At 35.7% G+C, this 19182-nt stretch overlaps 1 protein-coding gene across 2 annotated transcripts in view; it reads right to left on the bottom strand.

Annotated features, from left to right (window-relative positions):
- Nucleotides 1-19182, bottom strand: part of Tusc3 (tumor suppressor candidate 3) — a 127604-nt gene that overhangs the window by 60927 nt on the left and 47495 nt on the right. For both annotated transcript variants that reach the window (XM_048330480.1, XM_048330479.1), the window contains exons 2-3: nt 16894-17063; nt 3084-3201 (exon numbers count right to left, since the gene is read on the bottom strand). In XM_048330480.1, the coding sequence (XP_048186437.1) occupies nt 3084-3201; nt 16894-17063 (288 nt within the window). The remainder of the gene's footprint in view (nt 1-3083; nt 3202-16893; nt 17064-19182) is intronic.

Raw genomic sequence — 19182 nt, 5'->3', positions numbered from 1 at the left:
TGACAGTGTTTTAAAATATTAATTTAGATAATATTTCAACAAAATATAACTCAGTGGGAAGCAAAATGTAAGTATGAAAAATCTTTTAGTAGTTAAGTGTAGAAAAATACATCACCACTTTTTCAGATCCTAGTCACTTAGAAAAATCATTAACTGTTATAACTTTTATGCATTTCTGAATTTTAAGAAAACTAATGCTAACAAAGGGGCTAGGTTTTAGAAAAGACAGTGCACATGTGTTTTTGGAATTATGCTCAATCAAAATAGTTTTGAACAAAGTTTCAATTGAAATCAACCTGACTTCAAAACTTGACACCATGGTGAATTTTCAAAATGTCTAATGCATATAAAATAATGGAATGACTGTATCCAACCATGTACAGTTACAAAACTGGAAGCCTACTAGCAGCACAAGTTCAGGATGACTTCCTTCCCAAAAAGTTTTAATATTTCACATTAAATTAATATTCTGAGTTTTTACTGATAAACTGATTTGGTTGCATGTGACCTATGTTTCTTGACAGAGCTGGAGAGCTGGTGTTTCTCTCCCCAGCCTGCAAGCACATCCCCTTCTCTTGGTGGAGATCTCATTCACACTACATGTCCTCCGGCAATGGGACTATGGGCCAGGTATTATTCCTTATACTAGTTAGAAGTGAAATGGGAGTGCATTAAAGACCTACCTATATAAAAAGACAAAGGCTCTACTTTAATAAAAACAGTATGCTTAAAAGTACTAATACATTTAACATACTTAGTATAGACAACTGAAGATTAACAAACTAAAGTAACCCAAACCAATTTTTTTATAATTTACAATTTTGCTCAACATAAACATTTGAACTCAAAGTCTCTGCTCTAAACCATATTGGACACAAATGAATATTATTCAATGTAGAAGATACTCAAGTACATAATGAATAGTACTTCCATTTGTGTTCTCTAAGAGTTATTCTCCCCGAGTGTATAAAAATGTAAAAAGTACACAAAATAATATTAGTTATGCATCCATATATTTTACAAGTTGATTAGAAATTATATATGAATCTGATTTTATTCTTTTGTAATGATGATGACCAACTCCCTAATCTATAAACTGTTTATAAGTATGTTTTTTTAAGAAATGAAAAAAAGAACTATTTTTTCCTTAAAGCTATCTTTGTGTGTGTATGTACACACACACACACACACACACACAGAAACAAACTCTAACACACAGAAACAATTTTTAAAACAAATTTTAAAAAATATTCTGATGATCCTGTCTTCTTCATAAAGGTGCGTTCATGTGTATGTAGGTGGAGGGAGGGGGGAACTAAAGGGAAGAAGGGGAGAAGTGCAGCAGTGGAACTCACTGGACACTGACGAAGTGAACTATGCAACTCCTGGACAAAGATGGGAGGGAGACTGGAAGAGAGGGAGGGAACAGAAAACAGCGTATGAAAGGACACGTACTCATTATCTGACTCATGTCATTGTAATCCCTCTGTATATCATCTTTATAATACAATAAATGAATTTTAAAAACCTATCTTTTTAGCTATGTGTTTTCCTAAAAATTTATTGCTTCTACAGATTAATATACCATAATATTTACTGTGTATGAGTAAACATACACATACACACACACAATTCTAAACATACTCTACTACTTATTTTGGATAAAACACCTAAAATCAGGCCTAGATAAATTAAAAGGAGAAGATATAAATGAAATCTACTACTAATAAAAAACACACTGAAGGCACAAAACTATTTAAGTAGAAACTAGTAACAATTAGCTAATCTGGAAAATAAGCAAACATACTCACTAGTGGTCCATTTTCTATTAGTAGTAAGATTCAATCAAGAGCATGAAGCCAAAGTGCACCACGTAAGAGAAAGAAAATATGTGAAGACAACCAAATCAAATGCTGGGAATTGCACTACGTTTGTATTTGGAAGAGACTCATAAAGTTCTGTAAGTACGAAGCAAGTCTTAACGGAAACGTCAGTTGACTATTAATTTAGGAACTCTTAATGGCATAAACAAGAGCTTGAGATCTGAGAGCGTAACAGTTGAGTTCAAAGTCTAGCTACAACACTATAGACTAGCGTCACACTTTTGGGTAAGGGATGATCTCTCTGTGCACGCCTCTGCTGTGAAATGAAGACAGTCACAGTGTCATTCACTGGATGACCGTGAAGCTAAGTCAAAGACAACTTAGGACGCAGTACAGTGAGAGGAACACCGGCACTCAGCATCAGCAAGTATTATGACACAATGAAAACATCAAGAACAGCTCTCACTTTTGTGCTGAAGTCCCAAGCTTTGTCAATAGAGAAGCCTGTGCGTCCTGGCTGGCCAGGGCAGACTAGACAGCTGAAAGGACAGGAGCTGACTGCCCCGCGCGCTTCCAGGGAGCAGAGACTCAAGGTCAAGGTGCTGGCTGTTGGTGAAGCCCCCATTCCTGGGCGCGGACATAGCTCTTTGGCCGCACTGACCAAGCACTCCTCCCGCTGCTGCTCCTCAGGAGGTTCACAGGTTCCCCCCCCACCCAGCAGGGACTCACCCTCATGACCTCACGTAACCTTAATGACCTCTACAAGGCCCCAGCTACAAATAGAGTCACCCCTCTACCATAGGGCTGCAACATTAGAACTTGAAGTTGAGCGGTATAATAACTTCTAAATAAAGATGTCACCTTTTTACAGGTTAAAGTATCTATCTGTGACACACTGGAAAAACAAATGTTAAGTAGTAAAACTTGCACTGAATTTTACATAAAATGTCATAAACTTCGGCAAAATACTGCCTAAACTATATATAAGTACCAAAATAACACTGATGCATGTAAACTGCTAGTTTGCTGAAAACAATTTCCACTACAAATACAGAAGTAAAATGCTTTTACTGTACTTGCTACTAGCAAATGCTGTCTCAATAATATATTAACCAGTTGTTTTAACCATTTCACAAAATTTATTATTTATATTGATTAATGTATTAAATCACTCTATGACTTGTATTTTATCCAGGAAATAAAATGTATATGCTATAACGAACCTTGTAATGTATTGCAAAACCAATACAACTTCTTTACCTGTTGAAAAACATCTGTTCCTTCATCGTAGTCCACCATACCGAAAAACAGTTTGTTACAAAATGCAGAGGAATAGCGCCAGGAATTCGCCAGGATTTGATACTCTTCATTAGCTTGCCTGGAAAGGTTAATGGGGCAAGACAGAAAACACTTCAGTATCCAATTCTAGAGCAAAAATTGACCATTATTTGTATGAACTGCAAGCTAAATGGACATAAGCAATTAAAACGGGAAACTGTTCAAACTTGTGGAAATTACATTAAGATTGCTCAAATTTTTGCTGTTCCACAATTGTTTTCATTAAATACAGACACAAAGATTCAAGCCTATGTCCCTTACGACTTCTGATATAAGGACCAAGTCAAGTTGCTCTGAACATTAACTAAAATGGGCCATAGCCTAGCTGGGTCTTTTAAATAAAAAGTTTGCTTATTTTTACCTAATTTAGGAAATAAAATATTGAGTGACATTTTTTATGATGTAAATCAAAATTTCCAATTCAGCCTAGTAAAAGGCATAGGTCAACATTTAACAATTTAGTTTAACAGAAAAACAAAACAAAAGAAAATATAAGGTTTAAAGCTGAAAATACAGTTATCCTTTACCATTCTGCATTCCTTTTATCTAAAAGTACATTGACATTCAAACCTAAAAGTAAGCAAAACTTTCTGAGTGCCTACACCAGCTGCAACAAACCAACCTTCTCTTTATATAGTATTTATTTGTGTACTGAATCCATTTTCATTGTGTATTTTGCGGATTTTCCAGATGACAGTGCTTTCTATAGGGAGAATATAGGAACAGAGAAACAGCTTTGCTGGAAAAATATAAACCAGAACAGAAACAAGAAGCAACAAGTTATTGCTCAAGCATTCTATGGAGAGAGGGGAACAGTGCTTTTAGTATCACTGGCTGTTTTCAAGAGTTTTTCTGGTTCTTCTCCAAAAATATAAGTAACAAAATAAAATAGGATAATGCCACAAAATCAGAGTCAGTACTACATAAAAACTTTCCAGAAACATTTGGAAAACAGCTCAGGGGAGAGTCTGATGAAGATAGCTAAAATTTCAGGGGCAAATGCAACTAAAAAGGAAAACCAATGAATTCAGAAATAGTTGATTCTGCAGATAAGAAATGATACTCATCATTACATTTATCTGTCAAAATAACAGAACCCAAACTTTAATCTTGTTCCACCAATGACACTATTCACCATTTTTACTGCTTAACTCTAAGCTATTTAAAAGCTTGCCATAAACCTAAGGAAAACCACATATAATTTTTTAAAGTACTTGCCAAATGACTATTCTTCTGGGAATAGACAAATGTTGCAACTATTTACAATGTATCCAAAAGCAAGAAGTAAGCTAATCTCCAAGACCTCTTATGTCACTGAGCTGATGTTTCAATGGGGAGACAGAGCAGAAAACTAAAAGAATATATAAAATAATTAAAGTCTAAGATATTCTGAGAAAAATACACAATAGTATTACTGAAAATAATGGTTGATATGCTTAGGTTGAATGATCACCAGAACTTTTCAGAAGTGACAAGAAAGGTCAACTCCCAGGATGAGAGAGAATGTACAGAGAGACCATGAACATTTTGGCTATAAAGGGAATCACAGAAACAGCAGGACAAAGGATGAACTAATAAAACAATGATACTCACTATATATATATACCCACTATGTTGGAAATGAACTTTTCAATGATGGGGGTGGGAGTGGGGAGTGATAAGTGGAGAATATGAGGAGGGGGTAACAATGGTCAAAAAGTAATGTACTCATTGCCTTATTTTTGTAACTTTAACCCCCTATTCATCACCTTTACAATAAAATTTTTTAAAAGAAAGAAAAGAAAACAAGGATGAGGTTTTACAAAGTGAAATAATTTAGAAAATTGACTTTAAAAAGCATATATATGTGTGAACATGCTCTATTTCCTAAACAACATGAAATATGTATACCCTCCTTTATGTTGCAATGCACATTACAGTATTAACAAAACTTAAGAGACTCATATGTTAAAAAAATTAGAAGGAGGACATCACAAGTAAGAAAAAAGCACATAAATAAAACTGCATTGCTGGATGATTTTATTAAAAAGCATCTTAACAGAAAAACCATCATAACCCAGCATTCCTGAGTAAATGATATCCCATGATATAAAAATTAGTTGATTTAAGAAATTTTCAACATATGTATGCAACATCTTATGAAATGGCCTAATGCAGGTATGCTGAGCTTCTTTTCCTCAAACTGTTATAAAGGAGCGTGGCTCAACTAGCACCAAGAATACATTCACATATTCATTAATTTGTTCCAAAAATCCAGATATCGATATATTACATATTCATCAAAGCTAAATTTGCCATATTAGATTTATGTTGCTCTATTTCTTGAAGGAACAAAAAAGAAACATTTTCATCTATACATTATCACATATATGTTTCTTGGCAAGTGACTAGTGTTTATGACGTTTATAATGACTAAAGCCATCATGTGATATTATGTTAATTTCAATTTCATGTAAATGTGGAATGCAGAGCTTATTTATCAATGGTATTCATACTCAGCATTTAGCATATGCTGCAACAACAATGCCAATGAGGTATGCTTCATAATCCCTACAATCAGGAGGCTTGTGGATATGTCCAACACATAAATAAGAAACATGCGCAGCATACAAAGGAAGTGAGATCACCGTGGATTGAGCTATCGAAAATAACCAGTTTGTCCAGTAGGACTAAAATTATAATGAGCAAGACAAAAGAGGGAAAGAACAATGAGGAATTAGAAATGTAAGATTCATCTTAGAAAATAAGCGGAAAAAAAGACCAGATGAGAGAAAAGTTAAGACTACCTTTAAATAATGAAAAAAGTCAGGTGTTTTTAAATAATTAGATTAGGAAACACATGACTTAAAAATATTGTACCTGGAAAACATGTCTATAATACACTGGAGGAAAGAAAATAATTTATGGGTTCCATTCAAAATGCTTTTTTGGAGAACATTATTAAAATGTTATATAAAGATGTGACCTATTTTATATAGTCCTTTTTAGGATGCAGAAGGCCAGCACATCCACTACAATTTTCTAAACAGTCTACATGGAAATAGTCTAGCTTGCATAAATGAAGCCCAAATAATTTCCAATTTCTCAACTCAAATATGTCCAATACTTAAGAGAAAATGTAATAGTAACAAAATAAACAAGAGTTTTCTTCCGATAAGTATCATTCAGAAACAAAAGAATCAATGTCCTTAAAAAGAATCTGTGTCCTTAAAAACAAGTCAGTGAGGCTGAGAAAAACAAAATTGTGATATCCATTCAGAGTACAAAATATTCATTAGCAAGAAAAGTAATTCTTATCCCATTGTCCTGTATGCCCCTAATATTCTAACTTGGTTGCACTTAGGAGCTAGAAGAAATCTAACAGAAAAAAATAAATTTAGTGTATTTTATCTACGATTATGCCATTTTTGACTAATGAGCAAAAGCAAATATTACTCGTGCTTATTACTTAGACCTTGTTGCCATTTCAAACGAGAAATTAAAAACTACAATAAATCAAATATCTACATTTACAACACAAATGCTCCAGCATGTAAATCAAATTACCTACATTTACTATATTTACACACTAAAACAATATTTTTGTTGCAGTTTATGGGAGCACTAAAGGCCTAATCTAAGAATTTAGGGAGCAGGATAAATTGTTCTAAAAGATTCACCTGCAGCCTGAAGAGGGCAGTCAAGCTGCACGAGACAGATTCTGGAGTGCTTCAGCAGTAAACACCAGGACACTGGTTATGGTAAATCAGGTATAGGAAAATCTCTAGTTTTTGTTACAGGGTCAAGGAAAAAAACCTCACTTAATCTAAATACAATATTTTTTATAACACAATCCATTTTTAAAAGATTAGATAAAACTTAAACAGACGAACTCATCTTTGGTATATAGGTAACCCATGTATTTCCCATGAGTATAATTTTTCACTCTAGTTTTATTAAAACGATCTTACAAAATATGGTTGTGCTAAAATTAATGTTACTGAAACTTCCTTTAAGGTAACAGAGTCATATTAAAATACTATTGCTTACTACCTATTTAGCCATATATTCATGATAAATTTTACACACATGAATCATAAAAATACCAAATTACAAATTTTCAGATAGTGATTTATCCTAGATATGAAGTGATCAGACTTGCCTACATAGACATACTTCAATCAAGCCACAACATCAAACTTTCCGATTCATTTTCTGTCAATATAAAAAATACTTCTAATTTCATCAAACAAGATTCTTAGAATACGGAACGTACAAAGCCCTGAATTTCATGTGATCTAGAATCAACATATCATCATCATTATAATACTATTAGTGTGACGGTTTGCATCTTAAAGGTCCTTGTGTTCAGATTCCAAGTTTATCTACTAAATTAATATTACAGGTTAAAAAATCACCGGGTTCCTATGGAATAATGATAAAAAAAACCAACCAACAATTTGTAAAAATCATCTAGTTTTACAAATAGAACAAACAGAAGGATAGCAAGCATTAAAAGAACCCTACAGAAATTACACATCTTTTCTCAAAAGCTGGCCCATGAGCCCAGGTATGGAATTGGAAGCAAGCATTGCACTCCAGTTCAAAATGAAAACAACCAGGAAGCACCTTCACTCAGCAAGGCAGATCAAACACTCAAACGCGAAGAAACCAGAGTCTGGGGCTCCGAACAGAGTGAGAAGGAACACATTAGCAATAAGCCCACCACAGTTTCACAACATGGTAGAGAGGAAGACTAAAGGAAAAAGAGAGAGGCAAATTTAAAACTAGCATAGAAATATATGAAGATCACAACAGCTACGTCCATATGAACACAGAAGATGATGCTAAGTGAAATGAACTCCAAGTCATGGAAAGAAGCGGTTTATCACTGTTGTTGTTATTTTCAATGTACCATGTGAGATTACGCCATTTTCTTTTGTCTTCCTTCCCCAGGGCTTTACCCCTGAAGTCACTGTGACTGATTTTGGTTCCCTGGGTATTGTATATATGCTTATTTGACCTAGGGAAGAGGAACATCAGTATGGAGAGACAAAGGATAAAAGATGAACCGATGCAACAGCAACACTTACAAAACTCTATGCTGTGAACCAACCATACAACTCCTGGGGGGGGAGATGGAGGGGGGTGAAAGGTGGGAGAAAAGTGAGGGAGGAGGTAACAAGTTTGATAAGAAATGTACTCACTGCCTTATGCATGAAACTGTAATCCCTCTATATACATCACTTTGACAATAAATAAATTTTTAAAAATATATATATATAGAAAAGAGAGGTAGCTTCAACTTAGCTGATCTAGGAGCTGACTAATGGACTGACATTTGATAACAGGTTTGTGGTTCTCAGGGTTTAAGTATGGTACTATCAAAGGGACATATCCTGAGTTTAAACCCAAAGTTGCTGCTTTGCCAAACACTGTCTTTACACAGAATTAAGATTGGTGGCTCAGGCAGACAGGTAAGGTGGTTAGTATTAAGTCTGCCTTAACCAATCCTGTTGCTGTAAGGACTGCTGATGTAAACCTGAGTTCTATTCTTGTATCTGATCCCTTGTTATTTGTGGTAATTACTATTTTGTTGGCCTTTCTACATGGTTCTGGGGATGGCAGACTACACTTCAAGAACTTTGTGTAATGCTATGTGAGCTACACTCCCAGCCCAGTGTAGTCGGTGCACTTTTCTATAAAAACAACCCACCCCTGATTGTACTTAAGTGGATATTTGAAACCAAAAAGCAAACAGAAAAAAATAGCAGCAATGACCAATATTCAAACATGGCTAGTAAGTGTCCAAGTGTCCAAGTGTCATGAACATCAAATTCCACTGCACAGAAAATGCGGAACTTCTTCACCATGACCGATGTTAGAAGTCACATAAGCATTGAAAATCTGAAGCTAGTCTTTGTACACTTAACAGAAAATGGCGAATGCATTAAAACTGACTGAGATATGGGTTTTAATTTTGGAAAAAGACAAAGATGGACTGATGAAAATACAAGTAGAACTGTGCAGTGTTCTTCTACAATGCAGAGAACAAACCAAAGTCATACTTTTTAAGTACACACACACAAAGTTGTTCAGTATTTTTTTTTCACTGTAAAAAGCCTGAATGCTATGAAAATACACAAGGGGTACTGAGTACACTTAACATTAAAGGAGTGGTGATGGTTATTCCATTACAACAAAATGAATTAAGCATGTGCATATTCATACTAAAATGCAGAAAAATGTAGATCCGTGATATGGGAGTTGGGACCCACCGATTAAATAAATAAACATTAAAATATAATGATAGCAGTGAATCAGTGAATAAAAATAAACCCTTCAGTTAAAATACTCAAAATACAAAAGTACAGAAAGCCAGTCTTTACAGAATAGTAACTAATTAATGAAAAACAATTCATTAACCACCATTTCACAATCAGTAACATAATATTAAAGTCAAGCAAAAATTATCCAAATGGATTCTATCAGCACCGGGTAAGAACATTACTGCGACACAGGATGTTCACATGGTACCCAAGTGTCCTTTCTCCCACACGTGTCTCCTTCAAATCATTATTATAAGGGAAAAATATGTGTGTACAGTGGAAAGATCTGTTGACAATCATATTAATCCAAATGATCAATACTGTAATCTGAACAATGTGACATATGAAGAGCATATTGGTCACTAGGTAGCTACAAGAGCTCTTCTTCCCAGAACCCGGAGGAAACAGACCACTCTAGAGCAAAACAAATAAAACTTAGATTGTTGTAAAAGAAAAAAAATCTTAATGATATTTAAAAGAAATTAAAATGTGAGAAGAAAATAGATTAAAAGTAACTAAAGAGGCAAAGGTGCAACTTGGCCAGTACCGAAACTGGGAAAGAGGTATAAAAGGCATTTTGGAGTCCAAAATATAATTTAAAGTTGGTTTATACAATAAGATTATACTGTGGAATTAATGATGATTATCACACACGAAGAACTCTGATACAACGAAATTATATTATGTGTTTTTAACATAAGAAAAACCAAAAGACTCAGCAAAACCTTAGCATCAGTTCAATTAAACTGATCACAGATTCAATCAGGCCATTTCTCAAGTATTACCCAAACTGTGAAAACAGACACACAAAAAATTCATGAATTTCAAGTTTTCTATTCTGACAAAGAAGTAAAATACCTGTTTTAAGTCACCAGGCAAATGAGAGAAAATTAAATATTTAACCTCATGGAGAAATAGAAAGGGCAATAGTTCAAAACCACTTAAACAGCAAATGCACTTAAGAGATACATTAAGTGCAGGATGATGTTTATCTATTCATGGTTTTCACCTTATATGCTAAAGACATAATCCTGTCCTGTGTGACCTCACTTCTAATGAAAATGGACCACACTTTCCCACGTGATTTTGGACATGCGAACTGAATATTTTATTTCTATTATGAGATGCTACTAGGAATAAAAGTTTTCATGATCCTATGTTTAGAAAGTGCTGGATGATGAATCTTTGCTCTAAAAGGCTAATAATCTTAGCTGGGAATGAAAGCAAGGTACAAATACAGTTCACAGGTTAGGGCCAATGCGGAATACATGCACTTAAGTATTAAAACTCTAATAGTTCTGGAGTGCCCTTTAAGCTTTAATAGTGCCATCTACAAAAATGGATTTTTCTCAGATTTACCTTCAGATTAATAATACTTACACAACACTGTGCATATATATAAATACAAATAAATATACACATATGTTCATTTAGTGGTAATGTAATACATTATTCCGTTTATATTGTAATTTCCTAATTCTTTATTTGTATGGAGTCCAATAGTATTTTAACCTCTAACACATGACCAAAATTTTGTCTATACAAATGTCATATTTGATTCTGTAAGTCAAAAGGCCAGGTTTGTTTACTTTTTTGTAAATATTATTTGTATTGTTATTATAAAAGTGATGTGCAGAGGGATTGCAGTTACATAAATCAGGGAAAGAGTACATTTCTTTTGGAACAATGTCACTTCCCTTGCTCTCGCCCAGTTTTCCCTCTGTTCCTACCCACAGTTGTACAGTTCATTTTTAACATGGTGTCTAGACAGTACCACTTTTCTATACTTGTTCAGCCTTTGTCCCTCCATTTCTATGCTCTACCATACTCTCCCAAAGACAGCTCAATGAACAAACCAAGTAAAACAGATAAGAAAACAAAAACAACAATAAAGAAAGAAAACTTTGTCTCCATTTCCTGCAGGTCATTTCAGTAAACATTATTTTATATGATAAGAGGCATATAAGCATTGTGCCTTCATGTTCCTCCCCTAGGAATGTCTTCCTCTGGTCTCTGCGTGAATGCCTAGAGTCCTGTATAATTTATCATGCCCTCATGTATTTTAGATCTAGCTTCCACACGAGAGAAAAATGCCGTTTGTCTCCCTGAGCTTGGCTTACTTCACACGATTTGTTTTAGGTCCATCCACTTCCCTGAAATGCAGAAGTAACTTTAAATAGGGATATCCTTCTAATATGTATTTAATTCTAGAGGAAATAAGTAATTTGGTGGGAGAATTTAGCTATAAATTTTAGCAATTATGGAAATATTCCCTACAGTATAATTTGATGGAGAAAGTTTGGCGTTAACACTTATAGGAAGTGAGAATTGTATTGGGGAATAATAATTAACAACTTTATTTGGCCACGGAGTTTGATACTATCACTGAGGGAGGTGAGAATTGAATTCATAAATTTGTGAATAAACTGACTGTGTGATGGAAGAGCAGAATGGAAATATAAGAAAAGCAATATAAGAAATGGAAATATCAGAAAAGCAAAGGTTCATTCACTAGCCTTTCAGCAAAAAGAAACAACTAGAGAATTTAAGTATGAATTAACTCAGGAAGAAAATGTCATTGTTTTTAAAGAATAGCACAACAACCAGAAATCCTCACAAAGAAAAGCATGAGATTTTTTTAAGTTATAGCAATTAACTTTTCAAAAATTCTATAAAATCATAAATGAATACAACTATGAAAATAGTCCAAGGGGCTCGGGATATAGCCTTGTGGCAAGAGTGCTCGCCTCGTATACATGTGCCCTGGGTTCGATTCCCCAGCACCACATATACAGAAAATGGCCAGAAGTGACGCTGTGGCTCAAGTGGCAGATGGCTAGCCTTGAGCAAAAAGAAGCCAGGGACAGTGCTCAGGCCCGGAGTCCAAGCCCCAGGACTGGCCAAAAAAAAAGTCCAGGTTCTCAAGATAGTAGCATGCTTACAGATACAACTTGCCTGTGATACTATGAGCCAAAATTAAAATCTAAACACATTATCCTCACTATTTTATTATTTTATATAGTTGTACGAAAGTCTTAATTCCATATTTAAGAGTACAGGATATCTTGATCGATGCCGTACCTTCCATCATTCTCTATCCTTTTACACTCCCTTTTTGTCTTTATACTTTTCAATTCTCTTACCTAGTAATGCATTTTACTTAGTGATTAGACTTTCTCCTTTTTTATGAACCATTCCATCCCTTTCTTTGAAGTCCCTGACAATACACCACCTTTCTCCACAAAAAATGACCTATAGTAACTTTAGAATTCTCCCCACCTTCCTTTTTCCTTATTTTCCCCTCATCCTTTGTTGTTGTTGTTGTGTTTTAGTTACTTACGGTCTTGAACTCAGGGCCTGGGTACTGACTGAGCTCTTTTGCTCAAGTCTAACACTGTACCTCTACCACACTTTGAGCCAGTTTTCTCATTAGTAAACTGAAGGTAAGAACTGCAGGGAGACTTTTCTGCCCCAGAACGTTTCAAACTGTGATCCTCAAATCTCAGCCTCCCAAGTAGCTAGAAGTACAGGGCTGAGCCACCAGCACCTGGCATTGTTATCTAATTTGTCTCATCCATCAAAATCAAGCTCTCTAAGGAAACGTTAAAAACAAAGAGAGTATGCTATGCTGTGTTTAAAATGCTAAGAGAGGACAGGAACTGTTGACTTCTGGCTGTAACCCTAACTACTCAGGATCATGGTTTGAAACTAGCCCATGCAGAAAAGCCCACGATACTCTTATCTCCAGTTCAAAGAGCTGGGAGCAAAGGAATAGCTCAAGTGGCAGAACACCAGTCGAGCAAAAAGGTTAAGTGACAATGTAATCCCCTATATCAGAAACCAAATTAGTCAATCCTAAAAGAAAACTACAAATTTAAGATTACTTTAGCTAGAAATATATTTTTGTAACCAAAGGATAATACAAAAACATACATGATGAACAAAGACTAAAGAAATAACTTAACCTAATGAACACCTCAAGATTCTAAAAAAATAGAAACAAGCCAAACAAATCAGAGATAGTAAGAAATAATAAAGATTAGGGTAAACCAGGCACTGTGGCTCATATCTATAATCCAAAGTACTCAGGAGACTGAGATCTGAAGATTTTGGTTCAAAGATAGCCCAGACATGAAAGTCTGTGAGATTCTTATGTATAATTAATCACCAAAAAGCCAGAACTGCAGCTGCGGCTCAAGTAGTAGAGCATCAGCATTACATGAAAAGCTAAAGCACACAGTATGGACCCCGAGTTCAAGCCCCAAGACTGGTACAAAAAAAAATTAATGTAGAAATTAATACAATGGTAATTGAAATACCTATATAGAGAATTAACCAAACAAATATCTGGTTCTTTGAAAACAAACATAACCTTGCTCAAATTAGGAGAGAATGGGGACAACAACAAATGCCAAGTAAATGAAGAAATTCAAGAAGAAATACTTCAAAAGCTGGTAGTCAAATAAACTGCAAAACCTAAAAGAAATAGATATACTTGCAGATGTACCTAAGAAAATAGCACATAAACTGCTTAAACAGATATATAACTAGTAATGAGATTGATACAGTCATAGATTCTAAACAAGGACATAACAACAAGAACAAAAAAATAAGAGGTAAGAGAATTATAAACCCATCTCTTTGATGAAAATGAGACAAAAATTCTCAAAAAAAATACTTGCAAACTGAATTTCCCAACACAATAAAAAAAAAAGATATATCATGATCACAGTGGATTCATTTAGGGACCAAAGACTGATTCAATATATGTTAGCTGATAAATTTAATATAGTTCGTAAATGTCAAACAAAAAGATCATATCCTCCCTTCTGTACATAAAGTGAGGTATTGTGGGGAAAGGTAGCTGAAGTCTCTATATGAAATTCACTTGTTTTCATATGTATCTTTTACACAGAGTGTAAGTGCAATTTTTGTATAACACTTTTGGTGCCTCACCAAGGCCTGGCACAAGGACCAGGTGTGAAATTTTCTACTAAAACATCATGTCAGTGTTCAGGTTCAGATCCTGGAGCAGTTTGGATTTCCCTTTATCAGGTTAGAATGCTTGCGAAACAGCCCCAAACCAGAAGCAAGCCATCTGTAACAAACTGCAGAACAGGCATACCATAGAATATTGCTGAGTAATAAAAAGAATAAAGTGTTTATAAATGAAATAACTTGGAAAGTTTTTGAGGGAATTATGGCTTAGTTTAACCAGCCAAAGACCAGATAGAGTGCCCAGTTAACTGATTACAATCTGAAAGGTTTTAGTTATATCCGAGAATTTTATAAAACCAAAGTCAAAAGTCCTACATGGTGTGATTGCATTTATATTCTTTGAATAGGAAAATTAAAGAAATGGAAAATAAGTGAATGAGAAGCCAAATTCAAAGTAAGCAGTGGAATATGGGGTATGGGTGACTAAAAACAATAATAAGTATTCTTGTGGTGATATACCATTATTGTCTTTATCATTGACTTATCAATGCCAATAGCTGCTTACAAGGTTGCAACATAGATTTGCACAATGCTACTAATGGAAGAAACAGGAAACAATATAAGGATGTTATAGTTTGGCTATAAATGTCCCCAAAGCTTCATATGTTCAAGGTTTGGTACCTAGATGGTGGTGCTATTGAGAGGTACTGTATCCAAAAAGTGCTAACTTTCTCAATGGACGTCTTCAGGAATATGAAAATATATATCCATATATATTTATATGTGAATGGGCTATTGGGAGATGTGGCTTAGTTGGGTGGGTCATGGGGAACATTATCTTTCAGGGTTTCCCTCCTCTCTGGTCACGAGCTGGCTCTTCTGTCTGGCTACCAGGAGGCAGCACATTTTTCTATCATGCTCCTCGACCATGATTTACTGGTGGCCCAGAAAAATGGAGCCAAATAACCATGGACTGAGATCTCTGAAGCTGTGAGCCAAAACAAATCTTTCCTCCTTTAAGTTGATTTTCTCAAATATTTTGTCACAGTCATAGAAAAATGACTAACACAAGAGAATACTGCCATTTTTTGCTATTTCTTACATATATCTACTATTATTTCAAAATAAAAACAAGTTAGTATTGCCTGCACATGCATTGTATTTGTTCTTGCCCGAAAGGTCTTTATACAAAGACCTTTGATTTCCCCAGGTATGTTTCCAAAGAGACCACCATGAAGAAAGACCATGAGGGGCTGGGGATATAGCCTAGCGGCAAGAGTACCTGCCTCGGATACACGAGGCCCTAGGTTCGATTCCCCAGCACCACATATACAGAAAACGGCCAGAAGCGGCGCTGTGGCTCAAGTGGCAGAGTGCTAGCCTTGAGCGGGAAGAAGCCAGGGACAGTGCTCAGGCCCTGAGTCCAAGGCCCAGGACTGGCAAAAAAAAAAAAAAAAAAAAAAAAAAAGAAAGACCATGAATGAAAAGGACTTTAAACACAACTAACAATAAATGGGAATAAGGGGGATGACTGCAAGATGCTCATCCACTGAGCTGCATTCAAATACATGTGGAATACGTTTGGTTTTGTTGTCGTCAGTCATGGGGCTTGAATTCTGTCCCTGAGCCCTTCAGCTCAAGCTAGCACTCTACCACTTTTTTTTTTTTTTTTTGCCAGTCCAGGGCCTTGGACTCAGGGCCTGAGCACTGTCCCTGGCTTCTTTTTTGCTCAAGGCTAGCACTCTACCACTTGAGCCACAGCGCCACTTCTGGCTTTTTCTATATATGTGGTGCTAAGGAATCGAACCCAGGGCTTCATGTAGATGAGGCGAGCACTTTACCACGAGGCCACGTTCCCAGCCCCCAGACTCTTCCACTTTGAGCCACAGCGCCACTTCCAGTTTTCTGAAGGTTAATTGGATAAGAGTCTCACAGACTTTTCCTGCCTGGGCTGGCTTTGAACCAGGATCCTCAGATCTCAGCCTACTCAGTAGCTAGGATTATAAGATTACAGGCGTGAGCCACGGGACCCCAATCAAGTGGAATTTTTTTAACCTGGCATAATCAAAAACATTGTATTGATATTCATTCATTTCAAACTGTTTAACTCTACACATTGGCCAAATGTTTCTAATCACTGGAAGTACCAAAAGTAAATGGACTTCCCTAGGCAGATATGACTTGCTCTATCATTTAGTCAAGAGAGCATACTCAAAGGAGCAGCTTATCTGATCAGAGATATAATTAGGTGACCCAGGAAACAAAATGTAGGACGTGAAAAGGACAAAACATTCTTAATGTTTTTTGGTAGAATTAATCAATACATACTAATATGCTTGCAATAAAATAATAGCCTATCAAACAATATGCTGGATTTTGAGCTTGCTCTGTAATGTACATAGTTATATTCCACAATTATTTATTGTCTTAAGCTAAACACAGAGACACTAGATAACACTTTTTGAAGCTTTAAACACATAACTCACCTGCAAACAGAGCACTGGCGCTGAGGCTGTAGAGCAGTGAACATCACAATCATAGAATAGTTTCGAGGTGGTGCCTTAACAAACTTTCGGAATTTATCCCCATTCATTCGGAAGATTGAGCGCCTAGAACTCCATTCCATCAGCTGTTCTACTTTTTCAGCCAAAAGATTCTGCAATGAGACACAAAAATTTTAAGTTACAAAGGGTAAATCTGTTTAGATATTTTCTAAATAGAAGTACATGACAACTGAATTTTTACCCCCAAATTAATTTAAAGTTATTGTTTTGATGAATGGATGTATTAATTGACCAGCTGTGCGTTTCCTTTTTTCCCCAATGATTTCAAAAGACTATAAGATGTATTGTAAACATTAGATTTCTACTTCGAGAAAGAAAAATCTACATACATTTTCCTAATCCTCGCACTACATACACAGCAATATAAAAACTTTGCTATGTGAAGATTTTAAAGGTAAAAAGAAGACAGACTGGCTAAGGACCACATAACTTGAAAAATGAAAAAGCACTGAGTTCTCTGGGTTTTCAACTCATATTTAAAAGACTTGCTAGAGAAGTCCACATTGCAAATGAACTCTTACTGACTCTACCCAAAAGACAAGGAAAAGGACAGGCTGGTAAAATAATTGTTCTATTCCAACCAAACACTATAGAACAACTGTGCTCTCATTACCACTGTCAGGCTGAATGGGAGCCTCTACTTGACTCATTTTAAGAGTTTATGCAATCCTAACTACTCACAAGGCTGAGATATTGATAACAGAAATACAACAAAGTCAGCTGGAGCTGACAAAAACAAGAGAGTCTATCTCCAAATTAACCAGCAAAAAGACCAGAGGTTTGTCTCAAGTGGTATGGACGGGTTTTCAGGAAAAAGCTGAACGAGTAAGAATGCAAGGCCCTAGATTCAAGCCCTAGTATTGTGTACACACACACACACACACACACACACACACACACACACACACACACACCCTAACAACAGAGAGAAATCCAAATCAACTGTGGCAAAGTGAGGATGGTGTAAACGCCCAAGGACTGGGAGACGGCCTGAGGGGGAAGTGGGGTCCTAGCTATAATACTACTTTCTAGAGGGTGGAGAGGGCACACTGTAGATAAGCCTTCAGGTCATTCACTTTACCTAAAAGTCTCTGAGGAAAAAGAACTTTACAAGGATTGCATGTATGAGTAAGCAAAAGAATTTCTCTGCCCTTACGAAACCAAGTGTCAATGGTGAAGAAAGAGGCTGGAAGAGGCAAGCCCTGCTCTGGGATTTACAAAGAAAGGCGTCTCTTTTCCTTCCCCTCCCAACACAACCGTAGCAGTGGCTCCCCATGAACCGCAGAGATGAACTTGTACACAAGAATCCAGACAGCAGGGAAACAGGCATCTTAAACCTGCTTTAAATTCAAAGACTTGAAGGGCTGTGCACGCACCTAAGAAAAGAAAAAAGACAAACTGAAAGAAACAGGGAAAAAAAAAAAAGGAAGGAGAAATAGTAACCAATCCAACATATAGAATCTTGAAATTGCAATTCATGCCCAACATTAAGTTCTGGTATGCTAATTAAATGAAAAAATATGGATTATTACTGAGATTACTGTTAGTATTAAAAACTTGAACTTGTGTGTGGTGTCTCAAGCCTGTAATCCTAGCTACTCAGGAGGCTGAGATTTTAGGATTGCAATTCAAAGCCATCCCAGCCAGGAAAGGCCATGAGACTTTAATCTCCCATTATCCCCCAGAAAACGGGAAGTGGAGCTGTGGTAGGACACTAGTCTTAACCAGAAGAGCTCAGCGACAGTGCCCAGGCCTTAAGTTCAAGCCCCATACCAATAAAAAACAACACAAAAACACCTGACACAATTTTGCTATAAGAAAAAAGCACAAGGTCAACTTCAAAACAACTACTTAAATCTAGTTATATTAATGAGTAAGGCTTTATTTTTGCCTACAAATATGAATGTTTTTATAAAGAAATCATAATCTTACTAAACTAAAACTAAATTGAAGCTTATTTTAGAAAATATTCTGTCTCATCAATATACCCCTAACACTGGGAAGGTACATAGGACTTTTACTATCTGTTGGCAAGACAACATGGTATCTATAAATTTTCCGTACAAGGAAAAAAATAAGTTATATATACTATATGAACAATTTATATTTTAAATATGTAACAACGTGACATTTCAATGTGTCTTTTCGATGAAAAGACAGAATCATCAGGCTAGAAATCAAGCACACAATCCATTAATGATGAAAGGGAAT

This window comes from Perognathus longimembris, chromosome 21 (genome assembly GCF_023159225.1).
Source record: "Perognathus longimembris pacificus isolate PPM17 chromosome 21, ASM2315922v1, whole genome shotgun sequence".
NCBI classification, from domain to species: domain Eukaryota; kingdom Metazoa; phylum Chordata; class Mammalia; order Rodentia; family Heteromyidae; genus Perognathus; species Perognathus longimembris.
The sequence above is the reverse complement of the archived record's forward strand: the minus strand, read 5'-3'. Positions and strand labels throughout refer to the sequence as shown.